Consider the following 21,885-nt stretch of genomic DNA (forward strand, 5'->3'; position numbering starts at 1 on the left):
TTATAGTACTAGTACATGATTTAAATTCGTGGTCTAAATTAAATGAAATCCTGTACAGTTAGTGCAGTGCACATGGATGGGGGCAGCCCAATTCTATAAATACTTTTTTTTTTTTTTTTTAACATGGACATTTGCTTAGATAAAATCATAAAATCCATCTTACCTGTCATTAGTCATTACTGTCTTCTCTTTCAATTAAATTTACCCTAAAGTAAATTCATCCATTTAATTTCACCCTCCTAATTTTGGGAAATGAATTAATTAGGATTAATTGTTGGTGCAGTGCGACGCACTGTTTTATCCATCTAGTGGCCCCATTGAACAGATTAAGCACAGTACAAATTTAATCACAAGAGTTGGGAAAGAAAAGTTTCACAACATTTTTTTATGTTAATAATGAAGAGCTTGAATTTGCTATATTGGTATCGATATTTTCATCAATCAACCGTCAGAGGATCATATCAAATTTTAAAATTTAAGTATTGTCTTCAGTCTTACTTTATTTTTATAACATTAATCAACACCTTCAATTTCATAAATTTAATATATCATTAGTTTGTTTGTGGAGTATTATGTTTCTATTTTATTTTATTTTTCAAATAATTTCTTCAAACCTTTTATGAGCTCATTCAAGACTAGTCATTTTCAAGTTTTTCCAATCCATTTCACCCCTTTCCATTCATTTGTCATTGTAAATAGACCCTTTTTAACCTTTTTACTTATATTTTTTAATGCCAACAATTGATCATTTGAATCTAGCTCAAATCTCACTATCACATATTAACAAATTTCCAATATCATGACCACCTAAACCACGATCCTAACTAATATCCCAACTAGATATGAAAGATGTTACGAATAACACCATAAAAAAAGAGATTATGACTAATTATAGTGCTTGAAGTTGGTGCTAATGTGATAATATGCACACAAGTCAAATCAAGAAAAGAATAGGGCAAAAAAGTGACTTTATAAAACACCCTCTTTAGTATTAAGTAGTCACTAATCTCCACTTAATCCATGAGTTAATTTAGTCTTGGACGTTGATTTGATGGGACTAAGCTTTAATTTAATTTGTAAGTTGGAAAATGAAAGATGAGCCTTTGCTACTTACCAACCCAACCCATCTTAAGCAAAGATTAATCGGTAGGGCCCATTCTTTGTAAGAGCATCTAAGGACTAACACATTTTTCCTATTTGAGTTTGGAGAGAGAAAGCCCACATTTCTATGTCATTAAAAGAAGACAATAATTAAGGTGGGCTTAATTTTGGAAGTGCTTAGGTTAATTGGGAAATTTGGTGTGACAGATGCAACTTGACAATTTGTACTTCTAATTTTTCATTTAATACTAATTCATTTCGTGTAAGCAACTTAATTCATCCATTTGCATAAATTATGTTTTAAAACAATGTACCTATCTTTTGATGTATTACAATAGTACGTTGCACTTTTATCACTTAGGTAATTATGTCTCATTGAGTATCTTAATCTCTTCCTTTCAAAAGCAACTCAACGACAATAGAATGTCTATAATTAACCAAGAAGCAATTCTCGATCTCGGCCAAGTGGGCGGTGGAGGTGATATGTCTTGGGGTAGTGTTGTGCGCCAATATGCTGGCGATGGTGGCGCGCGATGCAACGGTAGCAATGGGAGCCATCGTTGCCTCAAAACTCACCCCTATATGTAAAATTTCTAAAATTCAAAACTATCGCTTCAAATGTAATATTATTTCTAGAAAATTGAGCTAAGAGATTCATGTATATGCATTTCCACCCATGTAAAAGATTTTTGACAAGTTCATTTTGAGCTTGTTGGGCTTTTGATTAATTTGAAAATAGTTTTGAATTTACGTTTGTGCTTTAATTAACATACTAGAGTATTCTAATTTATGAGAAAATCATGGCACTTATTTTTTAAGTGAGAAATGATATGTCAAAACAAAATTATTTTTGGACTTAACAATACAAATATCTTCATACTTCAAACTTTCTCAAAGCTCACGGATAGTTACATTACATGATCATAAGTACATTATCATTAGCAATTTTAGGAACATTGTGTGCTTAATTTTTATGCTTAATGAGTTTGATGTACTCTACACGTTTGGAGAATTTTTTCAAAAAATAAAAATAAAAATCTTAGGATGATACATAAATCCGAAAGTATTAGTAGAATGGGGAATTGGGGATATTTAACTTGTCTAATTATTTCTCTTTGTTAGTTATTTCTTCTGTTATAATAACTTTTCTGATTGTAAGTTATTTCTTCTGTTATAATAACTTTTCTGATTATTTCTCTTTGTATATATATTTAATGAAGAAAATATTTTTATAAAAGCAACAAAAATATTTATATATATGGAGTACATTAATTTGTAAAAGTAAAAGTGTATTATCGAATTAATATCGCGGACGGCCGAGTATGTACTTCGATGGATTAATAATGATTACTTTAAAATTGTATGCAAGGCTACTAATTAAACACTATTGAGCAATAATTCAGTGCTTAATTCCGCTATGCTAATACAGAAATAGGCTCTCGTAATTATTAATCCTAGCTGCTTATAGTAAGCAATTCCGAAATAACTATAAAATACAATCAGTTGCAATCATGTGAGTAGGTGCATAATTATATACACTTTTGTTGAAAAGTTAAATAATGACTGTGTGGTCTTGACTTTAGCCGCAACATTTCTTATCTGAATTATTTAAATAAATACTTATTACTTAATTAATGAAAATCTTACATATTAATTGGTATTGGATATAATTAGGAATTTAGGAGACTCTTACCAGGCCTTGGGTTGTTGCTTTGTTTATTCTAATTCTAATCAACAGTTTATTCATCATATCTTTAGTGGAGTTCCAAATTTTAAAGTGATGCTTATATTTTAGCAAATACTAATTCCTCGAAATATACACCGATATTATTTGACGTGTTTGGGCTCTAACCAAAGAAAGCCCATATTTGATTAAAACATGCCCACTCAAATTCTCGTTTGTTGAGTCTATTATAGAACATTTCTAAAGCCCAAATTAATTCCTATTTCCACTAGGATATTTGATTGTAATTTTGAATGACATTATAGCCTATGATGATCTAGGAAATGCAAGGAGAAAGTATAGTCTTTGATTGATAGTATTTTCTTATTGTGCCATTAATTGATATATCTAATTTGCCGAATGCCTTATTTTCATGTTGATTCGAGCATTTTCTCCTTATAAATAATAATATAGCATTCGACCCTTTTGTTAAAATTAACAAAGAGTAATGATATGATTTAACTTTTTTGGATATTAAATTATAAAATATGACACCAGCAGCGATGTGTAGATAGAAGCGGTTGGACTAGAATTGGGAAACAAAGGGTGCACATGGATTTGTCTGTGCTGAAGATGTGTGTGCACAGTCATCGACTGCGATTTGCACTAGGGTCCCAAATCCCATGTGATCATAATAAATTACCCCTATCTAAATTTCTGTTTTAAATAACATAAATAATGCGTAAATATTATATGCATGTACATGTATAAATTCATTTTTTAACATGACCAGAGTAGACACGATTAAATTTGGGTGTGCTAGTGAATATCAAAATGTTTGATAATTAATATACATAAAGGAAATGATGTCCACGCCTAGCTTTTACGCACCAATGGATTTAACCACTTCACATGCTCGCATTTAAGGCAAATCTTTAGAAGATTTCCAAGGGATTTAACCACTTCACATCTTTTCACTTTTTTCCCATCAATATTTAATTTACTAGTAATAAATTAAAATAATTAACAAATAGTCTCGTACTCATCCATCTGTTTGCCAAAACCTGACACATTTTGTCATTTCAGATTGTTCGCCATTTAAAGACATTGACCTTTTTATCATTGATTTTTTTTTTAATAAGTGGACCTCATATTTCCGCTAACTTATCACACTAATCACATTCTATTATATAATTATTATAAAAAATAAGACTCATGTTCCACTAAATTTTTTCACTCTATTTCCTTTTATAATAAAGTTAAACAATTTTATATAACTTGTGCCGATTCAAAATTGTTTTAAATGACAGATGGATGAGTAGTCATTTATTATCCTACACCTGACTTGTTTGTGCGAAATTGATTTTGTGCCTTTTTCACTTCAAACTTTGTTCTTGTGTCAGTTTTATCTAAAGACATTATCCATGGCGTTAAATTACCACTAATTTGAGTCGGTACAAAAAATTGCTACAGTTTAATTCACGTCAGAGTATACATCACTTAAAATGTGCATAAAATCAAAGAAAATTGAAGCAATTTGATTTCGTGTTAACCAAATGAGAAGTAAATTTGACTTCCTTGGATACAAAATTTAAGGAGTAGTATAAAATAATGTCTTAGGTAGTATTGTTTTAATTATTGTTGTTGTCAATTATTATTTCTATCATTATTATAGCTACTACTATTAATGGGCAATTTGGCTAGTATATAATTATATATGTAGTCTTGCACAAATAGGAATCTGCTTATATATTATTGGGGCTCTTTAAAGCGACTCTCCAGGAATTATTTCCACATAATTTTTGTACTGTGCTTACTATCTTGTCTGCTTTATTTTATGTATGATCTTGTCAGTTGAATCCAAAAAAAATAAAAGTATATTTGCTATGTTAAGTTTTCACATGATAAAAAAAAACATACCGCCTTTTATTAAAACAAAATTCCTAATAAAAATTCCTAATTTATTTTACGAAATTTGAATATATTGAGTTAATATTGTGAAAAATATTTCATATCTTTATGAAGGCGCCGTTAAGAAAAATGAGGACTTTTTTCTAAATGCAATTTTCTAAGATGGGATTCCTAAATGTGGTTTTCTAGAAGTTGTAGAAAAAGTTTATTAAATAATTGGTGGAAATACAGTACACTATAATTAATGTCATTATGGGAGAAGAGCAATATTAATTAGACTTTCAAAAGCTATTTATATCATATCTAATGTGTCATTAAACGCATTATTTAGGATTTAATTCTTTGTTTACAATTACATTAAATTTGAGGAGGCGGCCAAGCAAATATTGGTGGAGATCGGATTTGCAGATCTCGTTAAAAGATTTTGATATATACATGTGTTTTCTTAAGATTTGATTTTGCGTTGACGACTTGAAATGAAAAGTCAGCACTGCAATCAATAAACAATTAGACATTAATTGGATACAGATATAATTGTGTGTATAACGAATATAAAAACAAGGCCCTTTCATTTAAATGATCATTGATTAGGTCTTAAGTAACCAATTAAGCAAATAAAACCAAAGAGAATTCAAAACTTTCAAAGAAATAAAAAGGATCAACCTAAATAAATCCATAGATAATGACCACAGTAACATGAATCACTAAAAAAAACTTTATCTTTTAAATACACAAAAATTAAGACGCAATTACTTGCGTTAGAAAGTTTTAAAAAATAATACTACCTCTGTCCCCTAAAATTTGCTACACTTTGACCCGACACGGGTTTTAAGAAATGTAATGGAAAGTGAGTTGAAAAAGTTGGTGGGATATGGGTCCTACTTTTAAAGTATTAGTTTTATAATAAAATGTAAATAGAAATGAGTTAGTGGAATATGGGGTCCACTATCAAAAATGATAAAAGTAAAGTGTATCAAATTTTCAGGGACGGACCAAAATAGTAAACTGTATCAAATTTTCAGGGACGGAGGTAGTAATAATTTAGGACGCAAAAGAAAGTGTCCCTAAATTAAAGATAAATTAATTTATATTTTCTGTTTTTTCTAAAGACGCTTTCATTTGCATCCTCTAATTTTAGTTGGGACATCAACAATAAGGACATTCACAATGGTGTCCTATCTCCGGAGCCTATCACCATTTTCTCATGCCACGTCAGCAGACCCATATCAGAGCCTATCTCCCTGCATTGATAGCCCATCACAAAGCTTAACTCAAAGCACATCTCATTTTCACATCCGCACTATTTTATTTTTAATATCAGAAGAGGAATTGAAAGACATTTCTAGTGAGAAAAAAATGTGAGTAGAGAAGGATGTGGGTGTGTGAATTGAATGGTATTGTGAGGTATTTATAGTAAGGGAAGAAATTTAATAAATAAAATAAAATAAATGAAATCAGCCTTGGTGCCCGGTAATGGGAGCCGATGGCAGGGCCGATGCAGAACCATTTGCATATCAGCTAAGACGATGGGGCAGCCTTGGGGCGGAGGCGATGGGGAGTGGCTATTGGTTCCCTCTCCACAATGGGAGCCGATCGGGGCCGATTGCTCGGCCCTTGCGATCGGCTCCCATTGTGAATGCTCTAAGGACGTTTTTTAAATCGTTGATATATGAAACATAAATTAGCATCCTTAATTGCACTAAAATATTTTTAATATATTTTTTTTTTGGTAGTGAATGTTAAATAAAAGTTGATGGAAACAAATACATTTGGAAAAGACTATGTTAATGAGAAATACTACATCGGACACGGACCTGATCCATTATAAGGTCGAAAATTATCCGCACGTACCTAAAATTAAACCAAAATATCTCGAAATAAAAAAGAGTCTTGTGATGCATTCACCATCTTAATATTTGTGTAGCAAATGAATTCCCACAATTATTAGAAACATCGATTAAGCAATTTCATCACCAGTCTTATTCAATACATGTGAATTAGCAATATTGATTGTGATATTACGTGACACACTCATAAAAATCAAATCGAAGATGATATAATAACATCAGACATAAAAATTGCAAGAAATAGATAGGACCTTACTTTCATTTAATGAAATGAACACAAATAAAGGGCACAGAATATATACATCGATATAGTAAAACAACTAAATCAGAAGAGATGATTTAATTTAACCCAACAAATGAAAAACAAATCCTTAGTGTTAGAAATAACCAAGAATAAAAAATTCCACCTCCAAATAAATATTTCTGTAAACCCAAAAACTAAACTAAATTCTCATCAAACGAGACATCAGTCAAATAATCCTTCATCTCAAAATCAAGCAGCCAATTCTCCAACACTGACAAAGAAGTTGAATTCTCTTCTTGTTTGATCTCACAATTCGCAACCAAAGGCGAAGCAGATCTCGAAAACTCATCGGAATTCGAAGCTTCTAGACTCTCCAACCCGAAAATGGACTCAAAAGCTCCGTTCATATCCATCCCAGTGCTCTCCTCTTCCTTGCTACACACCGAATCGATAGTCGTTGAAACATTGCTCGAGCATTTGGACTCGTTCGGCTCGGTTTTAACCCAGTTCTTGAGCAACCTAGCTATGTTCTCCGTGCTGGAGGCGTACACGGCCGCGGAGGAGGGAGACTCCGCGGTGTTCTCAGACGACAACGCGTCGCGAAGGGCTTGTTTGGCTGTGGTGATATTGTCTTGAAGCCTCTTCTCCCACTGCCCCCTCGAAATCGAGTGTGATTTCGAGTCGGTTTCAACGATTGAAGCGCTTTGTAGCTTCTTGAGCTTCTTCTTCAAATGCGTGTTCCAGTAGTTCTTGATGTCGTTGTCTGTTCTCTCTGGGAGATACGACGCGATCGCAGCCCATCTTCATAAAAAAAATTTAAGGTTTAACATAGTTTAACCTAAATAAACCTAATTCTATAAAAGGGTAAAAAAAAAATTCTTACTTGTTTCCTAAAAGGGCTTGGAGTTGAATAATCATCTTCTCTTCTTGAAGAGTGAAGCTTCCTCTTTTAATCCCCGGGCGGAGGTAGTTAGTCCACCTAAGCCTGCAACTCTTGCTACATCTCCTCAAACCTAGAAATTGAAAACCCAAAAATGTTAAAACATAAAATTCAAAAACCCCACAAAAATTAGGTTAAAAAAAAGGAGAAATTGAAAGACCTGTAGTAGCAGGAACAGCTCTCCAATTTCCTGGGCCGTGTTCTTGAACATAGGAAACAAGGATGATGTCTTCTTCAGGAGTCCAAGAGCCTTTCTTGACACCGATTTTGTCGCAGCAAGGAGGCCTCCCCATTAGCCCTAATTTAGAGTTGAGTGAAGAGTGTGTGTTGGAGGTGAGAGAGGGTGTGTGTGTGGTGAAGGAGAGTGGGGATATATAGAAAAAAGGAAAGGGGTCAAAAGGTGACAGCAAGAGCATTAAGTGAGGCCATGGAAGTCAGCTGCGTGCGTTGCTGCCTCGTCTGTTCTACTTTACCAAAACCGCGTGGCATTCAATGACCTTCGTTTTCCTCTTCTCTCTCTGCAATATCTCCACATTATGAACCCTAATTTCTCTCTCTTATTAAATGGTGAATTCATACATCAAGCAATTAAGTCTTGCATGCGTATTACTGTTTTAACTTAAATGATGGAGTAGTACTAAATAGTTATAATGTGGTTAAACGTAGGAATTACAAGAGTCTAGTAAAGATTAGTGTGTTTAATTAATATCGGTTCGATAAATACGTTCGTCTAAGAAGTAATTCCACATTTTGTACTTGGAAAAATATTTCAATGTTGAAAGCTTAGAGCATTGGGGACGATCTCACCGCTGATCGATCGGTGATTTGATCGTTCCCCATTGCATCACGACCGCCGATCCACGGGCCCTCCCCAATGCACGACATCTCGTCTGTGCCAACAGCGATTGGCGGTCGATCGACGCCTATTGGAGCGACTACTGCCGATCGCGGTTTTTAAATTTCAAAATTCACACTATAAATGCACCTTCTCCCATTTCATTTCATCTGCACCCACACCCGCTTCTCTCTCACAACATACTTCTCTAGCTTCTTTCCAATTCTCTCATTTTCATATTATATTATTTTGATATTTTAAAAATTTATTTGATAACGTAGCAAAATTACAAAAATAAAAAATGGTGGTGAGGTGGAAAACAGGGGGAGACTTTTATAGGGCGCTATTGCAGGTTTTTGGGCTGGAGATAAAATGTTAATGTGGCATAAGAAAATGGAGATAGGTGGATTTGTAGCGCGGAATTATGTTCCACTATTGTGAATACTCTTATACCGAAAATATATTATTGTTACAAAGGAAATATTGAGAATGGGATGAAACTTTCACTAGGCGAAGAAATCTTCACTTGAGAATGGTATCGTTGGGAACCTTCGTTTTAATAGTTTCTATCTCACTAACTTTGTTTTGCATTTTAGTACAAATTTGGAGAATGTTATCTCCACGACTTGGAATAACCATGCCCTGCACTGAGCTCGGTTAAATGAATCGAAGATGATCCATGCATTTTATGGAAGTAAAAGACAAGATGCTGGAACACATCATTTTCGGTTGATATTCTCAAGTTCTTTGTAGTACTATTGTGATCGATGGAACATATTTCTATGTTTGGTCAAGGACCTCTTATTGCATGTTTCTTCTCTTAGTTAGGCGTACCTCTTCAAAAATTTCAGAAAAAGTGAAGATTGTCAATATTGTCAATATTATGACTATAAAGCTAAATTACTGCATCCATAAATTGCATCAGTCAATAACCCTTACTGACAATACAATTATTAACATAATTCTATTGCTTTTCAATTGGCATATGATTATCATAATCCCCTCCCCTCGTTTCATGTTAATAGATGCGTTTTGTTTTCTGTCTTATTTTGGATAATTAATGGAGTAATAATAAATAATAAAAATAGAGAAAAAGCAAAGTGAAAAATAAAATTATTATTTTTCCGAAATGAGTATAGAATATAAAATGCTTTTATTAAGGCGGAATAGAGGGGTATATATGTACTACTGTCTATGATATAACTCAGTATTAATGATGGATCTATATTTAGAATAGTACTCGAAAAGAGTAATTACTATACTTTGTGGCATAAAACATGTATCACTGTATCATATCAATTAATTTACATCCCATGGATGGAATGTTTTCTATCTTGGCTAATAAATTAATTCGAAAATTAATTTAGTAATCATTCTTACTTAGAAACGACTATACCCCTTTATCCACGGGGATGATCATTATGTTATGTTGTAATATCATCCCAATCTAATTCTATTAATTAATGCCATGATTACAACATGGTCCTAAGATTATTAAACGAAAATTGAAACTTATTACAACAAAATATATAATAAGTTTTCTTTATAGTATTTTTTAATCTTTGTTCATATATGTAGTAGGTTTGCGTTTGTATGTTGTTTCAAGAATGCATGGATATGCTATTTGAGGTGTGCACCTTGTTGATATAGAATAGCAAATAAAATTATGACATGCTCAATTTATAAGAGATTGGTGATATTCGAACTTCGTCAGTACTCATTAGTCCCTACATTACTATTTTACTAAGTCATCATCAAAAGAACTGTATTGTTCAAAAGAGTCTACTAGCATATTTGATGCAAACATGTCATAGACAAAAATTACTGAAATTAAAAATAAATTCTATAAATAATTAAAAAGATTCATCCTTTAAACAATGTTTTTAACGCCATCAAGATCGTCTATTGGAAATACATTAATATTGGTCTTATCTTAATAGCTAATATAACATAGTACATTAAGCAATACAGTCCAAAATCAGTGCATACCATAATTTTTCTTGCACTAAAATCTAAAGAATGCATGAAAAACAATTTTTATTTTCATATTTGGACAAAATAATACTTTTCGATTTCACAATATATTGAGATAGATATGTGTGTGATATGTGTGAAATATATATTTTATATGGGCACAGAAGGAACATTAGTGCATTAAGTGTTGATGGGTCCATTATTGATGCAAGAACATGTAGAGCATTAACTGTTGATGGTCCATTCTTGATTTAAACATGATCATGTATCATGTGCTTTGTCATCTGTAATTTCAGTTCTGTCTTTATTAATTTCTTACTTGATTCTGAAGTTGTCTAATTAATGTGCCTATATAAAAATAGGAATAATAGTAAAAATAACAATATTAATAATAATACTATTTTCATTATTATAAAAATATGTGGACACTGAACTAGCGTCAATATCACGGTACATAAAATCTTTTAGCGCATATTTGATCTTACAAAATTCTATTTATTGGGTTTCAAATTCCATTTTTGGTGAAGCAAAAATTTTATTTTCTTTGTATAGAGATGGAGAAATAAGATTGGAAAAGGAAAAATTGAATTCCACTTTTTAAAATGTGTACAGTTGTACTTGGGTTGAAAATTAAAGCGCACTGAGCGGAGTTGTTATACAGCCCATTACCATGTTTTTGGGCCTACACTAGGATAAGTCAAAAACGATAATCATTTTTATTTTATAATACTACTTCTCAAAGAGTATATCTCAAAGATTTAAATGAATGCTATTTTACAAGGTTAATGGATTACCAAGATAATTAATAATTTATTAGTTATTTAGATTAATACTTGGTTTAATTTAGCTAACTAGTACTCCCTCCGTCCCAAGGTATTAGACCAACTTTCCTTTTTGGGATGTCCCAACATATTAGACTCGTTTCCTTTTTTAGCAAAAAACATCTATCTTATTTTATTCTCCACCTACTTTTTTCTCTCTTCTCTCCTCTACTTTTTCCCTCTCTCATACTTTACTCTCTCCACTTTAACTATTTAAATATTAATTCCTTAAATCATGTGTCCAAAAGAAGTGAGTCTAATACTCTGGGACGGAGGGAGTACTAGTTTTGAGTCTATATCCTAAATAAATTCTTATTTTTATTTAATTCATATGTAACTCAAATTATATTTTTATTTTTATGCAAGAGTCCATCACTCCGCACACTGTTGGAGCAGAAAGGGAAGGGTGAATACTAGTGCCCAGCTCGTCCCTTTCCCATCGTTCCGTACCACACATCCCGCCCACCCTTTGCAACACAGTCCTAACACGTCTCACTTCAAGACGAGCCACAAGAACCGTGTTACTGATGTTGTAAGCTCTTAAAAATATGTTTAATTTTACTAGTATTAATGAATTGCGAACCTCCCTCCCATCTCTCTATTTTTGTGGTTTTCAATTCATTCCCTCCCATCTCTCTATTTTTGTGGTTTTCAATTCATTCTCCCATTTTCAAGGACAAGCTAGTCCTTTTAATTAATTATTTTCCTTAAAAGTCTTGCAGTAGGACCATAATATTTGAAAAGAAGAATGAGAAAACTGATTACGAAATTGATGAATTGTGTTCACCAGATTTATTGCTTAGACAGGATGGGCATGGAGTTGATTGATTTGCATTAGTTCCAAAATGACTATGGTCTTTGGGGCCCCTCATCTCCACCGCAACTCTGCAACTCTATAGTAACGTAACAAATCTAAAAAAAATCTAATACACCCCACTTTTCGTGCAATGATACTCTCTTCGTCCTATTTAAAGTGAGTCATTTTTCTTTTCGAGACGTCTCAATTAAAGCGATAGAAACGATGACCAGTCCCCTACTGTTTAGCGTTGAACTATCGTAGGAGAGATACCTTTGGGAATCTAAAAAAAAATCTATGTGTAAATATTGTATTTTCTCAAAATTAAATGCGTGGATTTGGAACTAGACTCACTAGATTCAGGAAAAGATCAAAACATCAATTAGGAAAGAATTATTCAAATTGTGTTTGTAATTAACACATAAAAATACTACTACATATTCTCCTTTTATTCATTTTGATGTATAAATTAAGTAAATATTTGATTAACACACTACTTGGTGAGGAGCTTCCATATATTCCCTTTATTGAATAAGATCATTGTCGAAAACTCAAAATTCGTTGTATAAAATTATCAATTTATTTCTTAATTTAACAAACATGAGTAGGGGTCAGTAAATGAGAAAGGCACGTTACAATTTTTTTTTTATAGATATATAACCTAAAATGCAACCCAAACAAATGTTGGGCCTTAATCCAGAAAAAAAAGGACAATGCTTGCGTTTTAAATTCTGCTAACATTAATAGATAACCCACAGTCGCAATAATTCCTTTGCGTACACAATGCTTCTTTGTTTCTATTCCATAGCCCAGGGGGCAAGTAGCATCATAAAAAGTTAAATAATTGTCATTTAAATTACATAATTTCGTTTTTCAATTTTATTAACTTTTAATCTAGAATAAAAAATTACTACTCCAAAATTTTCAATTTTTTCATAATTATCAAGCATGATTGAATTCAAAACCAATATGACAAAATCAGATACTGTGACCGTAATTACAAAACGTCTGTATTTTATTCTGAGTGTGAATTAAAACAATATCGATTTATCCAAGATGACGCGTTTTGTTGCCACGTTGTATTTGATTTTGACTATAATGAGAAAATTATAAAAAACTGATAAGTTAGTACTAGTATTTTATATCTCTAACTTAAAAATTATAGGATTCACTAAAAACCAATAGATGGTTTTAATGATATATTGACGTTATTGAACTTAATACAAGTAATTAAATTTTTTCTGTGGCATTTTTTTGTGGTAAAATTTTAGTTGTTGACCCGGACATTGACTTTTCACACTTATTACTCCAATCTACCTCAAAAGCATTAATCAAATATTCTAACAAAAGTACACACTCAAAACTTGATTTCGAATTTTATTTTAATATCTATAAAAGACAAACCCCTTACTGCATTTTTCTATAGCAAAAGAGTGAATTATGAAAATGAATAGTGTACCTACTCCTTTTATACTCCTATAAAACGTTTTGTCTTTATTAGAAGCGCGTTAATATTTACATAGTAAGCGCAATTGGTCGTATCAAAAGCGCTTATATAAAAAATGATTTGAAAAACTCCGAAAACATATTCCACGCGGCATTCCAATGGTTTGACTTCGTTGAAAACTTTTTGTGTGTTTTTGTGCCGTGGGATTTCAACCATGGCTTTGTCTCTTGTGATACAAATCAAATTACTATATATATCAAATATTTTTATTCTTTTTTCTTAATTAATTATATTTTTCAAAACTGAATAGTTTTGGCACCAAACCACTATCTAGTGGACTAATGGAATCTGTTCAATGTTTAGATGGGATAACTGATAATCACGAATAAAATATCGATAGACTCGAATCTAAAACTTTTGTTCTTATTCATTAACTATTTAACTATTTGTTCTTATTCATTAACTATTTTATCCCGAACTATTTGAAGGGATAATTGGCAAGACAGTACATCACTAGTCTAAATTAAATCCATTAAAATGGTTAAATATGTGGGATTTAGTTTTCAACCAAGAATAATATACAAGATGACTATAAAAGGATACAGGTAGGAATGAAAAGGCAATGTAAATTAAATTTACTAAACAACAACATCATAATAAATGACAAGATATTAGAGAGCGAAATAATAATTACCAACAGCAATATAGTTGAATGGTAGACAAAATTATTTAGTGGGTTGAAAACTATTATAAACAAGACAGCCAATCAGATTTTAGACATGACTATTTATTGTCCGTTGTAGGGGGCGGACGACGTCGTTTTACATCGTGTCGACATACAGTTATTACTATTTGGCCTACCCATATATGCTGGTATTAAATGAATAATTTTAATCTCTTTTTTAAGGTAACTATCGGAAAAATACAATTTCTAGAAGAACCCTAGTTTTAGTATTTCTCAAAGCTCGTGAAAACTAAATATTAATAACAATTTATACCAAATCTTAATAAAAAAACTACACCAAATAACTTACGAATGTCGAGATAAATAAATAAAAGAAATTGCTAAAAGATATATAGACTCTAATTTAGACGGACTTTGACTGCGTCAATCACAAGTGGGGAATGTTTTTTTAATAATACGGCTGCAAATTTATATCCATAAATATATACTTCCTCTATCCCAAGGTAAGTGACCACAAACTTTTCAGCACGACATTTAAGGAAATGGAGTTTTGTTATTAAAGTTGAAAGTGAATAAAGTAATAGAGTTAAAGTAAGGAAAAAAAAGAGATAGAGTACCAAGAAGGAAAATAAGTTACTTATCTTGGGATGTTCCAAAAAGGAATATGAGTTGCTTATTTTGCGGAGGGAGCAGTATTTAATTATTACTCCAAAATTAAAGTATTTATAACAAAGCGTGTGTGTAAGTGTAACTACGATTAAATATTCAGCATTCCTTCTAGATGTTAATAAATTTTCTAGAGATCCAATTTTTTTAAATTTTAATGTCCTTGGAAAATTCTTCGTCCACTTTGAAGGTTCTTTTTATTTCGTAAATAAATACTACAGTCCTAATCTTTAGACTGGGATATTTGATATCAATAGTACAATAACGTTAACAAAGGTTAATTATTCCCCTTGACTTATTATAATAGTCGGCAAATTATTATCCACGCAATTATTACAATGTACAACCTCATTATAAGTCTATAACTACTAACCAAATACTAGAAAATCACATTATTATTAAATCTTGCGAAAAGTAAAGAGACCATTATTTTAGCACGTAATTGAAGGTATTAATTCGTGCATCCGGTAGTTACCAAAGAAAGGAAAGGAGAGAGATTTTTACTATGATTTTGGAGAAGTAAATATTGGATGAGAAAACATCTAAGATTATTTAATTACTACTCCACTAGTTAAAATTTTTTACTATCTCTGTAATCATATTCTCTATCACAAATCAATTCATAAATCATGATGGTGTGACATATTATCACTTAAATATTCACATTTCAACACCAACTCCAAAAAGTACCATAATTTCCCTAAATCTAATTTGAAAAAGCACTAAAGTCTACCATATTTATTTGTGTGGAACACAGGGTACTTCCAATTATTAGTTCTTCCTCAGTCTTAAATTTGTTGGTCTTGCTCTAACACAATATTAAAAATAATCTCTTTGTCCAAATTAATTGATTTGTATGGAAATAAAAAAAAAATGAGAAATTATTTCATGAACGGAAAATTAATTAAATATATTAAAAATCAAAGCGAAATTGCACAAATATTTCCCTTGTAGTAATAATTAAACATCGAGTTCGGCAAATCCGAGTTGGATATAATTATTATTATTAGTATAGCATTTAATGGAATGCTCACCAACAAAAATATTTTCAACATTTAAAAAGTTGACATTGCACAAAATAACCAAAAACTTTACTAATTTAAAATAATTTATTTTATAAAAAAGGCAAGGAGTGACCCACGTGGAGCTTATAGTTATATTTTTAAATACAAACAGCTTTTTAAGTCCAAAAATTCTGAATGTCAAAAATCAAAATTATCTTCCTCTGTTTCTCATTTTCTCTTCCATTCACACTTGTCTCTCTGCTTTCTCTCTCCATCTTCACTGAAACTCCCAAAAAAGCCATATTTGTAGCGTGAGTTTTATGGTTGAGGCGTCGCTGCATGTAACCGTGGAGACCGAGTCGCTGGCGCGTAACCATCTGCCCCCTCTAAATCTCATCTCCCCTTCCTATTAGGTCGGATTTCAACTTCCTTTCTGACTCGGATTGATTCTACTATTTTTGCAGCTGTTGAGTCGGTTTCCTCGTTGATTTTTTCAAACCTCCCATCAAAATTGATTCCGTTGCTTCCGACTCAATTTATACGATTCGGATGTTTCTCTCTGGATATGGCCGGTTTTAGTCCTCACAAGCTCTTCTTATTCATCCGCCTTTATCTTCTCACCTTCATCTCCGCTTTTATTTTCAGGTTTTCGCCGCTTCTTCATTTCCCCTGTTTTTTTTTAGGTCGTTCATTATTTCAACCGTTAATCACTTTTTTTTTTTTTTTTTTTTTTTTTTTTTTTTGCGCAGGTTGCAAGGAGATGGGAGTGGTGCCTTGAACAAGAGCGACGAGAAAATAGAATTCGTTGAAGCAGAGAGGCTGGATTTTTTGAAGGATAAAGATGAGATTAATGGTGATGAGAGTGTAAACGTCGATGGTGGTGATGCGGCGGAGGAGGGAGAGGAAGAGGAGGAGGAGAACACGGTGGAGCATTTAAAATTCAAGTTTCCGACATTCGATGAGTTTAGCCGGCTCAGTAAAGAAAGTGGTGATGCATTGAATTCGGAGGTGGTCCCTTGTGCAACTGTTAACATGTATCAGTTCTCATCTGGGAAGAGCTTCGTCAGCGCTTTTATTGACGAGGCTGAGACTTTCCCGGTTAAGGAGGGTGAAATCGACTGCTCGTTTGAGAAAACAGAGGCTTCTGAAGCTGGGAATTCGGAGGAGGACTTTGATCAAACAGGTTGCGTTCATGTTGATGATAGAGGAAAGGAAATTGAGGTCAGTGATGGAGAGAAAATTGAGGAAGAGGGATTTTCTGAGAAGTTGCAATTAGTTGAGGAATGTCGATTGGATTCGGAGAAAAGTTCCGAGGTTATGGATTGTGATTCGGAGTCGACTAGTTTTGATCATTTGCGTTCGGTTATGAACCATTTGGTGGATTCTTACAGCGATGGATTCTTGTCGGATGGAGATTTTGGTGGAGGATTTGATGTGGATGATGCGATGGATTCGGAGAGTGAAGTGTCTGGTTTCGAAGAAACCGATGAATTTGATGACGAAGATAGTGATATAATGGAAGAGTTAAAGAAGCTAGAAGATGATGGTAGCAATGTTGATGGATTGAAACAAGATTTTGATGATAGCAATGTTGATGGATTTGAACAAGATTTTGATGATAGCAATGTAGGCAATGTTGTTCCTACCAATGGTGATGATGATGATGATGAGAAGTTCACGTCTAAGGATTCATCGGTGTTGGATTCTGAGGATCCGAGCAAGCTGGAGTTGCTGTGGGAGCATCAAGAGCTAATCGAGCAGCTGAAGATGGAGCTCAAGAAGGTGAAGGCTACTGGCCTCCCCACCATTCTAGAGGATTCGGAGTCCCCCAAGATAAGCGACGACTTGAAGCCATGGCGGATTGATGAGTCCCAACGAGAGGATTGCATAGGCGAGCTTCATAAGTTCTACAAGAGCTATAGGGAGAGAATGCGCAAATTCGACATCATAAACTACCAGAAGATGTATGCCATGGGTTAGTTCCCGTTGCTCCCTCCGTTTTTTCCTTATGTGATCATTATCCGTTTGCGGCCTTCTTTCTTGCAGTATCTTGCTTGTTGTTAATACATTCTTGTCTTGATTGTATGTCTAAACAGCAATGTGTCTTTGTTTATGCAAGAAAATGGATGAATTGATTTGAATATTGTTGGTGTTTGGATGAAAATGAGGCCCCACGAGATCTTGTTTGTTGAAATGTCTAGAAACAGATAAAGCATGAGACTTAGTTTGGTTGAAGGCATAGGAAGAATGAGTCGATGACACACCATTTTTGAGGTGGAGATTTGAATAGGTAGTTGGTAGTAGGCAATAAATATAAAAAAAGTCAATGTAATAACCAATGCTTTTTGTTGGACTATTCCAATTTCTCAACCACAATAAATGTTGTGGAATCACGAGACCTAACAATCTCTTCAATTCAAACACCAAATTTTCTTTCCCAGTTTCCAAAATTTTCCCCTGTCAAACTCATAAAGTCAATAGGCAGCCTTTTCTATGGCAAAAATGCTTTATTCGATGTTGTGTTTATGATATTTAGATTTTAGTAGTATAGTAATAATTTCATGAACATATTGTAAATTGCTACATTGATCTTGTGAGTTGTGATTCTTAGTATAGTTTCAAACATTGCTTAATGCAGGATTTCTGCAGCTAAAGGATCCTCTACAGTCGATATCGAAGCAGAAACGGGCGCCAACGCTCAAATCACTCGTGTCCCAAAACCTATGGCTGTCGAAACACAAGATCCACGGGAGCGACCCGATGAAGAAGTTCGTGGAGGAGCTGCAGGGCGATCTTGAGGCAGTGTACGTCGGGCAGATGTGCCTCTCGTGGGAGTTCTTGCACTGGCAGTACGAGAAAGCCTGGGACCTGTGGGACACCGATCCCCGTGGAAGGCGGAGGTACAACGAGGTCGCCAACGAGTTCCAGCAGTTCCAAGTGCTGATGAACAGATTCACCGAGGACGAGCTCTTTCAAGGCCCGAGGGTGCAGAACTATGTCAAGACCCGGTGTGCTGTCCGCAACCTTCTTCAAGTCCCCGTCATACGAGGTGGGAACACGAAGTTAATCAATCTCGAGTTTTAACTATACAATGCTAAATATGACATGGCTTCATTGCAGAGGACAACTTGAAAGACAAGAGGAGGGCAGAGAAAAGAGACATGGATGAGTACATTGTTACAAGCGACATGCTTGTGGAGATCGTCGAGGAGTCGATACGAACGTTCTGGCGATTCGTCCGTGCGGACAAGGATTGTTCGGCTGCAGGGACGAGCAAGAAAACACCCGAGCTTCCCAGCCAAGAGGAGCATAAGTTGCTGGTGGAGATCAGGAAAGATCTTCACAAGGTCTTCTTCTCCTCCTTTTTATTTATGTCGTGTATTATGTCGAAAAACGTTGCTTATCGCGTCATGTTTTCTCGGAATGCAGAAGGAGAGGAAGCTGAAGGAGGTGCTGAGGAGTGAGAATTGCATTTTAAGGAAGATCAGAAGGTATAGGGAAGAAGATGATTCGGACCAAGTTCTGTATTTTTTCTCTCAAGTGGATATGAAGTTAGTTTCTAGAGTTTTGAATATGTCCAAAGTGACAAGGGAGCAATTGATATGGTGTAATAACAAGCTAGGTTCAATTAGTTTTGTGAATAGGAAATTACATGTAGAGCCTGACTTCTTGCTCTTTCCTTGTTAGTTTTAGTACTTTATCTACTTGGAAATTATGTTTTTTTGATCATTGTTATTAACTTTTCGAGATATAAGTAAGGCCATTGTATTGGTAAATATTAGTGAAATGAGATATGAGATGAATCATTTATGTTGTGGTAGATGATCCATAATTGAAAGTGTGCTATCAATTAACTAGCTTCTTTGACCACAATCGACTGAATTTACATACAACTGCAACTGCTCAATCATTTTATTATAGTAGATAACTAGATATGTTTAAATTAATAGTATGATCTTTCAGACTTTCCTTCATAGGTAAGGTTGTCGATTCCAGCAGCAAGTTTAATTTGTTGAAATTTAATTCATTAATTATATTCTTATTTCCATATTTAATAGGAGTATTTCATTAATTATATACTCCTTACTTCTAATTCTGCAAATTTTCCCTGTTGCATGATGAGACCAGTTAATTAAATGATTTCCAAAAGTAGAAGAGCAAAAAGATGTGAAACAGCTGAGTAAACATCAATTTTGCCTATTACTTGAGTAATTAATTATAAATTTTAATTACAATTAATTTTGTTTCCTTTTAATACATTATACTACCAAATAGTAAGATACTAAAAGAAAGTGAAAAAATGAGGATTGTGTAGTAGGGAAATGCTAAAATGACAACGGTTTTTTGGATGACACTGTGCCACCAATCTGAGGCGTTAGATTTTGGGTAAGATGCAATTTTAGCATGCCATTTGGCAGAAACGATTTTTTTACAAAATGAATTAAAAAAATGCTTTAAGGCTATAACTGGAAATCACAATTGCACCCCGTTTCTGCCTAAACGCAAATCACGGTCTTTCTTCCTTCTCTCTTTCTTCTATTTTCAGCATTAATCTCATAAATCTTTAGACAAAAACCGCCATCACTATATTCAGTTTATGCAATTATTTTAATCTCAGCATTAATCTCATAAATCTTTAGACAAAAACCGCCATCGCTATATTCAGTTTATGCAATTATTTTAATCTTATGCGCTATTTGCATTCTCTTCTATGTAATTCTTCCTTCAATATTCCGTTAGTGGTCAATCTATGGAGAATGATGTTCCCGCTCCATAGAAAACGAATTGGAATTGGAATTTCTTTGATTTTATTTGGAATTGGAACTGAATTTCTCTCTCCCCCACTCCTCTATTACTCGATTTATTTGTCACTGATTTTATTCGCGTTTTACGTATGTGGAATCACTATCACAATTTTGTTATCTATTCTAGATTTATGATGTTGTTATTAATCGTTGTTATAGCTAAATTTGAAAGAGGTGTTATGTAAATCACTGATTCATTGACTTTATTTTGATTAAGCGCTTGACTATAATTAGGGATTGCATGACTAGCGCTTACAATGTATATATTGAGTTGCTTGGCTCTCATTTTGATAACTGCTTGCTTCTCCCTTCGTAATTGCTTGATAATTATGAAATTGTTGCTATTCTGGTTTTTGGGTTAATTTTATTAGATAATTGCTTGTTTTATGATTTGAAATTGCTTGCTTTATAATTAGGGAGTAATTGTTTGCTTTATGTGTATAAGATTGTTCATCATTTTTTATTCTGAATTCCACAAATAATTGTTTTCATTTAGCAACACACTGTTATTTTCTTTAATGGCAAGAAAATCAAAATGTCGCGCAAAAGTTAGATGGAAGGGAGGCAAAATATAGTAGAATGGAAGTTGAACATGGACGAGGTTTTGAACATGACAATGGTTCTATTGATGAAAGCCATAGCGGTTCAGAGGGCACTTCTGTTTAGGTCGTAGGTGTAGTTTTGAAGAAGCCTGTAGGCAAATGGAAGCTGATCAATCTTTTTGATGCTACATTCTTGATTTGCAAATTACAATTAAAAATTTAATTGCTTCTTCATACGAATTTGCATTCTATTCGAAATAATTGCTTGCTTTTCAAAACCTCACATTATAATTAGTTTTCCTATGTATATGAATTTGCATTATAATTTGTATAATGATCTTGCTTTCCAAAGTAAACATAATTGCATATTACGGTGAGTGTGAATGCGGTTTAATTTTTTCACAATTTTTAGTATAGTTAATATAACAATAACAAGCAATATCCAATTCATTAACAAGCAATATTCAATGCATTACTCTGCAATCTGCAATCTGGTAGTCATATTGTTTACGCCAACAACATAAAACAATTACATATGGAATGGAAACAACAATTTACTACTAAACAAATACTATAGAAGTAAAATAACGGAAGTTGATCAATT

At 33.2% G+C, this 21,885-nt stretch overlaps 2 protein-coding genes across 2 annotated transcripts; one reads left to right on the forward strand and one right to left on the reverse strand.

The window, feature by feature from the left end:
* Nucleotides 1-6,753: 6,753 nt before the first annotated feature.
* On the reverse strand, nucleotides 6,754-8,059 carry LOC125204043 (myb-related protein 306-like). Its single transcript, XM_048102583.1, has 3 exons — nucleotides 7,867-8,059; nucleotides 7,650-7,779; nucleotides 6,754-7,567 (listed from the first exon to the last, which is right to left on the reverse strand). The coding sequence occupies exons 1-3, from the start codon at nucleotides 7,997-7,999 to the stop codon at nucleotides 6,961-6,963; spliced, it is 870 nt and encodes a 289-aa protein (XP_047958540.1). The 5' UTR covers nucleotides 8,000-8,059; the 3' UTR covers nucleotides 6,754-6,960.
* An 8,086-nt stretch (nucleotides 8,060-16,145) lies between these two features.
* LOC125208297 lies at nucleotides 16,146-19,754 on the forward strand. Its single transcript, XM_048107878.1, has 6 exons — nucleotides 16,146-16,303; nucleotides 16,399-16,579; nucleotides 16,684-17,909; nucleotides 18,573-18,983; nucleotides 19,055-19,281; nucleotides 19,364-19,754. Exons 1-6 carry the CDS (start codon nucleotides 16,255-16,257, stop codon nucleotides 19,619-19,621), a joined length of 2,352 nt encoding a protein of 783 aa, XP_047963835.1. The 5' UTR covers nucleotides 16,146-16,254; the 3' UTR covers nucleotides 19,622-19,754.
* The last annotated feature ends 2,131 nt before the right edge of the window (nucleotides 19,755-21,885 follow it).

Source organism: Salvia hispanica, chromosome 2, assembly GCF_023119035.1.
Source record: "Salvia hispanica cultivar TCC Black 2014 chromosome 2, UniMelb_Shisp_WGS_1.0, whole genome shotgun sequence".
Lineage (NCBI taxonomy): Eukaryota > Viridiplantae > Streptophyta > Magnoliopsida > Lamiales > Lamiaceae > Salvia > Salvia hispanica.